The following is a 10,266-nucleotide window of genomic DNA, read 5'->3' on the forward strand; positions in this document are numbered from 1 at the left end:
ACCTTACAAATGGAACAACTTACATTCAAGGATTGAGTAACGTGGATGATGTTGCCCTGATTCAATACTTGTCTTTTCATGGAAAGCAATAAATCTTATCTATAGGTGACAAATGCCCTTCAGCTGAATCACATCTATCTTGTCCAGACTGAAATGTCTCAGGCCGGGTGCAGTGGCTCACGCCTGTAATCCCAGTACTTTGGGAGACCGAGGCAGGTGGATCACAAAGTCAGGAGTTCAAGACCAGCCTGGCCAATGTGTTGAAACCTCATCTCTACTAAAAATACAAAAATTAGCTGGGTGTGGCAGTGTGTATCTGTAATTCCAGCTACTGGGGAGGCTGAGGCAGGAGAATCTCTTGAACCCGGGAGGCAGAGGTTGCAGAGAGCCGAGATCCAAGATCGCGCCACTGCACTCTAGGTTGGGCAACAAAGCAAGACTGTCTAAAAAAAGAAAAAAGTCTCATTTCCATGTTGTCAAATTGTGCCTCGTCCAACACAGTTAACCTCCTAATCCACACAGACACCACACAATTCCCTGAAGAGAGCAGCTCCTGCTAACCAGCCTTCCCTCTGAGGAAAGCCTGAACATGTATAAACAATTTCAAGCCATGCCAGGGAAATAAGAACAGATATAATGGAAACCATGTTAGCATGTCAGTGCATAGCCTGCTGATGACAGACTGAGCAGTCATCAGCAGTCCTATGCCAAATTTAGGAGTCAAAATGTTTTCTTACACTGTCATTGTTTTCAATTTTCTGATTGTATTTTGAGATACATTCAGATGGCATGGCTTTACAGAACAGTGGTATGACCAGTGACTGATCGTTCAATAATGCTTCTCATCAGAGTAATTATACGTGAGTGTACAAATGTGTGTATGTTTGTATGTGTGAGTACTATTCGTTTTAGTATGACAGGTGCCCTCTTTGGCGTGCACAGTTGTTATGGGCATGTGCACATGTAAAGCCAGCATAGAGAAATGCAATCAAATGCAACTCTGCAGGAGGTGGAAGAGTAGCAAGGGAATGGCTTTCTGCAGGGGATGTCATGTCTGAGCTCTGTTCTGAGAGGTCAGTGAGAGCTTGCATGGCAGATAGTATTGCCAGATAAAATAAAGACACCCAGTTAAATCTGAATTTCATAAAAACAGTGAATGACTTTTTAGTATAGGTATGTCCCAAATATTAGATGAGTGTTCTGTATTTTTATTTGAGAAGACAGGCAATTCTAATGGTGGGAGAAGGACAGATGTGCATGCCAACCATCTTTCCTTGTCATGAACATTGTCAACATCAGCATCTATTAACATTTAAAGAACAGGGGGAATTAGGTCCACACTCTTGGGAAACCGTAAGAATTTTTCCTCCTGCCTAAAACACAGAACATTCCTGCTTCTTCAACCAGAGGCTCCTTGAGATCATGCACTACACTTTATTCCTCCTGCTTCAGGACCTAGGCCAGTGCCTGGGATGTCGTAAACAATAAAGGTACATTTTTGGATAAATGAAAAAATAATACAGAATTACAGTAAAGGAAGAAAATTTGGGGTAAGAGGGCTAAAACTGACAAAACTGTGCATGGCTGAAAATACAGACAACTTCAAGATGAACAGGAATAGCCAAACGTGCAGCCATCTCCAACACCAGTGAGCAGACTACCGCAGTAGCAAGGCAATTGAATAATCTTTTAGCTTGGTTGGTATCACTGAACTGTGTCAAACTAGTGAAAAGTATACGAAGCGCCATGGGCAATTTCAGGGAAGTGTGGGAGTGCACTCAGCTGGGACTCAATTGTATTAATTATTACAATTATCTATTATTTAAAACCCATGTTTAAGGAGTCCAGGACATTGTAAAACCCAAAATGGGGAATAACTATACTAACTGGAACAGTTCAAGAAGTTTTAGGTAGAGAAATTAAATGAGGTACGTAAGAAGCTATGGACCTCAGAGAGGTTTTGCACTTTATAGAACCCATTTGTGTGTGTGTGTGGGTGTGTGTGTGTGTGTGTGTGTGTGTAATTATAAATACATGTATACAAATATAAACATATTTTTAATGATAAGCTGCAAGAATAGTATATTCCCACATACTGTATGTTATTCATATCAACTGATTAGAATTGAGCTACTGAGCTTTAGGAAGAATCTACATTTTCTTTCAAAATACTCTAGAGTAGAAATGTTTAAACAAATAAAGTAGTACTGATCTCATTTCAGATGTATAATGCTTTTTCGTTTTAAATGTATCTTCTTTTAAAAATAGCCTTGTCCTTTTTTTTTTTTTTTTTTTTTTTTTTTTGAGACAGAGTCTTGCTCTGTTGTCCAGGCTGGAGTGCAGTGGCACAATCTTGGATCACTGCAACCTCCACCTCCAAGGTTCAAGCAGCTCCCTGCCTCAGCCTCCCAAATACCTGGGATTACAGGCACGTGCCACCACGCCCAGCTAATTTTTGTACTTTTAGTAGAGACGGGGTTTTAGCATCTTGGCCAGTCTGGTCTTGAACTCCTGACCTTGTGATCCAGCTGCCTCAGCCTCCCAAAGTGCTGGGATTACAGGCTTGAGCCACTGCGCCCAGCCCAGCCTTTGTCTTACTAAATAAGAAATATTTGCTGACCATAGAAAACTTTAAAAGTCGAGGTAAGTAAAAATATAAAATTAAAAACCACCCATTATTCTTCCAGTTAGAGATAATGACTCAAAATTTTTGCATATATATTTCAAGATTTTTTCTGTATGTATATACATATGTCTACATTTACCAAAAGTGGTATCAGCCTCTAGATACAAATATAAGCTTGTTTTTTAAGCTACAAATTTATCTATCCAAGTGACCAAATATATTCCCACACATGATTTTTACTGCTTGCACATATGTTTTCTACTGATGGTTTACTTAACTGTTTATTGCTGAACATTAAGATTGTTTTCCATTTTTGTGTGACAAACTTCCTTACAGCTAAGTCTTTAAGGGCATCATCATTACTTCTGGGGAATCAATTGCTAGAGGGAGAATTGCTGAGTCAAATATTATGTATATTTTTAAGGCTTTTGATCCATATTACCATTTTCCTCTCTAGGAAGGGTATGTCAATTTACAATGCTATATAAAAGGGCTTGTTTTCTTAATAGTCTTCAAATTTGGTCACCCCAAGAAATCTGTCCATGAAATCAGAATTTATGTAGATAGAGTATATAGAATAACATATATAATTTCTTTTTTCCACAGGAAACCTACCCCAAAAGCCAGGATTTTAAGAAATCCCACTTACCAACAATTAGCCTTTGGTGCAGCCAACTGATTTAGACAGGGACTTTTTTTTTTTTGGTGAGTCAAAGTCTTGCTCTGTCACCAGGTTGGAGTGCAGTGGTATGCGCTCAGCTCACTGCAACCTCTGCCTCCCGGATTCAAGCAATTCTCCTGCCGCAGCCTCCCATGTAGCTGGGACTACAGACACGTGCCACCGCACCCAGCTAATTTTTGTATTTTTAGTAGAGACGGGGTTTCATCATGTTGGCCACGATGGTCTCGATCTCTTGACCTTGTGATCCACCCACCTCGGCCTCCCAAAGTGTTGGGATTACAGGCGTGAGCCACTGCGCCCAGCCTAGACAAGAACTTTTTAAGCCAACTTTTCAGTCTGCCATGTTTGTGGAACTGTGGTTATTTATCATTCTACAATGATTTAATTGCAAATTTATGTATATCTTTTTTTTAAGATGATATAATAAGCTAGGTTTGTTTAATGACAACCCATTTTAATTTACTGGAGAAAAGAATCCATTTGTCTTAACCATAATCAGAGGAAAGTTACTTGGTCAAACAAAGTAAAAACCATAAATGATGGATAGCCATCATTACCACAGTAACATTGGTCCAGCTAGGAATCAGCTTGGCTAAACGGGTGACCTCCTACTCACATACCTCCTCAGTGCACAACAAACACAGGAGCAAACAAAAGCCTTTACAGAATCCAGAATAACCAGGCAAGAAGAAATAATAATTAAGCAAAAGTTTTAAAATACTACCCTTAAAAAAAATGATACTACAAGATAGAAGTTAATGTGTCAGAAAGATATTCTCGAATATAAAGCCCACTCCAGGACTTTTAAGGAAGATATCAGAGACATATGGAAGGCCAAGTCCAGGATATATTTAACTGAAGAAAAGGATATTTAGAAAATGTCAACATTTTCTAATGCAACAGAAAACCAAGCCAGCTTAGTCTTCTACTTAGTAAGTGCCATGCTAAATTGACCAACTTTATTCTCCAACTTTCTGAGGATCCAGAAAAATCACACAAAAAAGAGAAAATATCCAAATATAGAAGCGTACTTTAACAAAATCAAAAAACCTAAATTATATTGGGCTCTGGTGACCCAGCAATCAAATAATCACAGGCATTTGGTCAATGTCTATGGTTAGCTCAATGAGAGAGGATGTTTAGCTATAGCGCCAGGTACAAAAAATATATTTTCATGAAGGCTCACTCCCTCTTATGCAATAGAGTTGGGTGAGTGAGTGTATAGACTCAGCTTTCAGCTTTCTGAAATTCCCTGCATCAGTCTTGTTATGATGATTCCTTAGTGCTAGGATAGATCATCCAGCCATGTAAGGTAACACAATAACACTTTGCTCATTTAAAAAAAAAAAAAGTTATCATTTCCAAACTCAGCGTAGTCACCCAAAGTTTAAAAAAAAAAAAGCCTCAGAGGCAAAGGAAAGGGGTTCTCAACCTTGGTAACCATAAAATGACGAATGAGAAAACTCCTCCTGCTGAAGGCACTCACGTATATAAAGGGAAGGAATACTTCAAACATCATTGTTCATTGTCAAATCCACATCTTCTGGATTTTTTAGCTTGGGAAAAAAAAAAAATGAGCACCAAACCTGATATGATTCAAAAGTGTTTGTGGCTTGAGCTCTTTGTGGGTCTATTCATTGCTGGCACCCTGTCTCTGGACTGTAACTTACTGAATGTTCACCTGAGAAGAGTCACCTGGCAAAATCTGAGACTTCTTAGTATGAGCAATTCATTTCCTATAGAATGTCTACAAGAAAACATAGCTTTTGAGTTGCCCCAAGAGTTTCTACAATACACCCAGCCTATGAAAAGGGACATGTGGAAGGCCTTCCACGAAATGTCCCTACAGGCCTTTAACATCTTCAGCCAACACACCTTCAAATCCACTTGGAAAGAGAAACACCTCAAACAAATCCAAACAGGACTTGATCAGCAAGCAGAGTACCTGAACCAATGCTTGGAGGAAGAGGAGAATGAAAATGAAGTCATGAAAGAAATGAAAGTGGATGAGATGAAAACCTCAGAAGCCAGGGTCCCCCACCCGAGGAACCTGGAACTGAGGAGATATTTCAACAGGATAGACAATTTTCTGAAAGAAAAGAAATACAGTGACTGTGCCTGGGAGATTGTCCGAGTGAAAATCAGAAGATGTTTGTACTACTTTTACAAATTCACAGCTCTTTTGGGAACTGAAATCCTGTTCCCTCCGAAATCCCTTTCTCCTTCTCTTCCTCCATCTTCTAAGGATTACTGTGCTATTCTGCAAGCCTGGCCTCAGTTGGATTGGTGGCCTGGGAACGTAAGGGACATTTGCCTCTCTAAGGAGACCAAGAGTCTTGTTAGAAAGTTTTAAAGACAGGTTTAAAGGAGTAAGATTCCCTTTCCATCTTCTATTCTCTCTTCCTCTTTTCTTTGGCCGTTTGGAAAGAGCTTTGCTGTACCACCTGTGAATTTCACCAAGACAAAGCCTAGAGGATAGGGAGCAGAGAATGTTGCAAAATGGTAACATTTGAATAACTTAATTGTTTTGCTGTCAGTGTTGTTTATCCTTTGAAAATTCAGCACAGTCAAAGAGCTTACATGTGTTCCCTAGAGTCCATACCTTTGCTTTTCTCCCCTCCTGCTCAGAGAAAAAAGGTTGACATTTCTGGCCCATTTGCTTTTCAGCTGGGGTTTGTTTGAATTGATGCTGTTTGTAGAATGGTATTTCATTATTTTAACAGAGTGAAGATCCATAGTGAAATTGGAGGAATGGTTCAATTAGATGACCATTAAGCTCTCATTTAGCCTTTGAGAGTCCATGATTCTAATGCAGCACACTCTTCATTCCTGACATATATTGTTTGACTCCTCCATCTAAAGGCATGGAGAATGCTGCAGAAAAGTATATAGTACAGCATCTGTCTTTCACTGTTTTTTATGTGCCTGAAATAAAATGTCCAGAGTCATAATATGGAACAATTTTACATTAGATTTTCCTAGTTAGAAGACTACGTTCTGTGAGTTAACTAGCTATTCCAATAATACCTGATGCTTAAATCTCTTCTATCTTTTTAAAAGTTATTTTGCAGCCAGATTACCTAGATTATTTACTTTTCTTGTATGGCCCTTCATTGTATTAATTCACCACTTAGCTCAAATGGATTTTCTCTTCCTCTCTCTCCTCTACCCCATTTCAGAACCATCTACCTTCAAGCAAGAATTAACAGAGACTGCGGCTATGCAAATGCACAAAAAAGGGTGAAAGGTACCTGGTTCCGCCCTTGGAAGCCATTTCCTGCTCATGCCATAAAAAGCATACTGCTGAACTGTTCAGATTCAAGATTATTGCAAGTGCAGGGCTCAAATGGTAGAGCCAAAAGTCTTATGATAAAAGTGAGGCAAATCTCAGTCAAGAAGTTAGAAGAAATGTTTAAAAGAACAGGAACAAATTGTAAATCATGGTGTATGCAGGCTATCAGCAGAAGGATCAGACAATAAAATGAGTTAGTGCAAACCACTTGGTAAAAATAGCTATCAGCAGAGTTGTTCCAAATTAAAAATAGTACTACAAGCTTGTAAAGGAGTTGGGACATGTAAGCTAGTTAGCGGAAAATATACCCTTGCTACTTTTCATGAATTTCTCTAATAAAGCCTTTGCCTGTTCTATTAACTTTACTGGAATGATGTCAATTACTTTAGTCATTTAGGGTGGCAGTTCTGCCAAGTATTTTCTATGCAGGAGAAAAGAGAATGGCTGAGAAAGCTGTGCACTTTCAGTCAATATAGATTTTCCAGTTGTGTGACAGGGGTATGCTTTTATAAAGAACACATCTAATCAAAAGAAAAAGGATAACAACTCCACTGGAAAATAAGGCAAGGACACAAACTGACATCATGGCAAAGGAAGAAATACTACAGACAATATGATAAATGTTTAATCCAACTTGATTTTTTAAATGCAAAATATGATGACAAACTACTCCCCTTCCATCAGTATGGCAAAAATGAAAAAGAATTATAATATAAAATGTGAGTGGGGTGTAAGGTAGAGGACACAGGAGCCTTTGTGCATAACTGTGGAGAAAGTAAACTGGGACTTTTTCTATAGGGAAATATGGCAAGCTCAAATATCCCAGAGAAGGCATCAACCCCTGTGACCTAGGTATGTCTTCAGAAATTTATTCCAAGGAAGTAAGATTGTTCACTGGAACCTTGTTTATAATATCTCCCCCTTTTATATTCATTTTTACCTATCAATATTTTTTATTTTTCCCAGGATGGTTTTTTGGGGGGGGAAGTTTTTAATGCTAACAGAAACAGTACAAGATTAGCTTCCACTATCATTGCCCTGTTTTTCTTAGTGGGGTAGACAGTGATGCCTTTAGGTACTTCTTGAGTAACTTTGGTCATTTTTGTTGCTTCTGGGTTGCTGCTGTTCCTAAATTTCAAAGGAATCCCTCGTTGGGGATAATTTTCATAATGAAATTCTTATAAAGTGCCTTTCAGTACTTCAAAAATGTTTTCTGTTGCTGGTTCCACCGTTGGTAAGGTAAAATGACATAGTATCCAAAAATCACTAGATAAAGAGCTCTGTGTGTCACATTCCCGGCTTAGCAGTCTCGCTTCTTTTTTTGTTAAATGGAAACGCAAAAGTTCTGTTAAGTTGGCAAAGGGAAAACTCTCAGAACTGTGCAGACCAAGCACCTGGTATCCACTGACAACGTCTGAGTGGGTACATAGATCATAAGTGTTCCACATAAGCCTCTTTCTTCCCCTGGGTTGAGGAGGAATCGAAAGTGTAACTGAGCTTCCCTTGGAAGAGGGACTGGCTGGGGATCCCACGGGAAAAGCTGGCAACAGCAGGTCGACTGGAAGGCTACGGGGAGGTATAGGTTCCAACAGGTACACAGTGTCAGTCGGCCTCCCCTCAGAGGCAACACAAGTCGCTGGGCACCATCTGGGGACCCTGCCTTCTCCAATGGCTGCACTGCTTTTGCTCTAGTTCTTTAATCAATAATCCACACTCACTAAGAATGAACACAACGTGTAAGCATCTAACTTGCGCAGGGAAACAGGGCCGCCTGCAACCCAACAGGTGCACGCACAGGCGAACTCGGGCCATCCTAAGCCACTTGTTTGCTGGGACGTGAAAGAGGGAACAGTGCTCTGGCCATATCTGCGTTGTGTCCTCAGTCCTTTTTCTACAATGCAGAAAGGGGACTTGGGATTTAAACTTCGAGTGGTACTCAAAGCCAGAACTCCACGTTCATACCGCAGTGAGCCACCACACCACTATTTCCCGGCAACGTCATGAGGTTTCCTCATTATTTGCATCTAGGTTCTCTTTTTGGCGACTAGCCTGCCCTCCAGCCCTTGGAAACTCATGGACCTCAGAATCTGGGCTTTCCACCTACCAGAGGTGCCCTGATATCCCCTCCCACTGTCCTGGCAGCGGCCCAACCCCAACGCCTTTAGCTAGAGATTGAAATCCTCTGGAACCAACCACGAGACACTCTGGATTGGGGCGGAACTCGCTACTACTGTCTCGAAAGCAGCACCCTTCTCGGATTTGCGCCCTTTGCGGCGCGCCTGGGCTGAGATCTGAGAAATGCGCCCCGGGCCACAGGCAGCCGCGGAGGCGGGGAAGAAACAACTTTCCCTCCTCCCTCTAACCGCAAGGGCGGGGTGGGGCGGCCTCGCTGGGGTCCCGCTCCTCCGCTTCCCCAGCTGGGATCCCCTGCCGGAGCTGGCGTGGGGGCTGAGGAGGGGGACCAGAGGGGCTGCCTTCTCTCCCCAAGCCCCACCAGATGTTGGAAAGGCAAACAATAGGGGAAACGCGGAGAAACAAAAGGCCATTTGCCACGATCCCAGTCGACAGCGCCGCAAGGTCCCTGCGGGGAGGGTCAGCGGAGAGGGTCGGGAAAGAGGGCGAGGGGGCTCCCGAGAGATTTAGGGTCTCTGGTACTTGCCAGGCGCCAGGGGCCCGCGCTTTACCCTCCCTGCAGTGGTCTGAAGGTGGGAAGGGGCAATCAAAGAAAAGTTGAAGGGTTTTCACCTTCTTTCCCAGTTCAAGGAAAGGGAGGGGCTGGGATTCCACAAGTTTGACAGTTGTTGGCCCCAAAGTTAAGCGCGATTTGTCCGGCCTTTCTACACTCCCCACCTCCATGAGGCATCAAGAGCCCCGGCGGCGACCGCGCGGAGTTCCCCGACGCTGCCCCGAGCCGAGACTCCTCCCTCAGGGTCAGGACGCCCCAGCGCGGTCCTCCAGCCCGGGCGCACTTCTGTAAAGTTTGTCTTCCCGCCACCCCGCAGCCCAACACGCACCCCGCAGGCGTCCGCGGCTCGGGATGGGCTCGGAGACAGACGCACCCCAAAAGGAGGACGATCTTAGTGATTTACATGTTTTTAAATCAAGGCCACGGGTCCCGGGGTGGAAAGTGGGCGACCCTGGTTCCTGCCGGGAAGTGCGCCCGAGGAGCCGGCCCGAAGCCCGGGCGCCGGCAGGGGTCCGAAGCGGACTCCAGCCTCGGAAGCCTGCGGCCGGCCGGCAGGGGACAGGTCGGCCGGCAGGGGACAGGTCCGCCGCCTCCTGCGCCCGCCCGCGCCCTTCCGCGCCCTCCCGCGCCCGCGCCCGCGCCCAGGTGCTCCCCGCACCTCGCTGCCCGCCCGGCGGAGAGCCCGAGCGAGCAGCCACCGGGCTGCGCCGCCTCCCCCGGCTCGGAGGGTTCTTACTCACCGTGGCGTTTTTCCGCCCGCCAGGGCCCGGTCGGCTCCCTCCGCCTGGTCAGCCGCAGCCGGCGCGAGAGGACGAGGGTGAGCTCGGGGCAGGTGGGGCGTCGCTTGCCGGTCCACGCGAGGGACTCTGCGGCCGGCGCGCGCGGTCCCAGCGAGCCAACCGGCGGACGGGCCAGCGCCTGGCTCCGGAGCAGCCCCCGCAGGCACCCAGCGCGCCGCGCAGCCGGCCGGCGCTCCGCTG

General features: G+C 44.2%; 2 protein-coding genes across 4 annotated transcripts in view; one reads left to right on the forward strand and one right to left on the reverse strand.

Moving 5' to 3' along the window:
* Window positions 1-10,266, reverse strand: part of MOB3B (MOB kinase activator 3B) — a 233,722-nt gene extending 223,456 nt beyond the window's left edge. For all 3 annotated transcript variants that reach the window (XR_012516608.1, XM_074394953.1, XM_039475256.2), the window contains exon 1: window positions 10,027-10,266. The gene's annotated coding sequence lies outside the window, so the exon portion shown is untranslated. The remainder of the gene's footprint in view (window positions 1-10,026) is intronic.
* On the forward strand, window positions 4,882-5,661 carry IFNK (interferon kappa). The gene has a single exon (XM_003939746.2). The coding sequence runs from the start codon at window positions 4,882-4,884 to the stop codon at window positions 5,659-5,661; it is 780 nt and encodes a 259-aa protein (XP_003939795.2).

The sequence above is a fragment of the Saimiri boliviensis genome, chromosome 2 (assembly GCF_048565385.1).
Source record: "Saimiri boliviensis isolate mSaiBol1 chromosome 2, mSaiBol1.pri, whole genome shotgun sequence".
NCBI classification, from domain to species: domain Eukaryota; kingdom Metazoa; phylum Chordata; class Mammalia; order Primates; family Cebidae; genus Saimiri; species Saimiri boliviensis.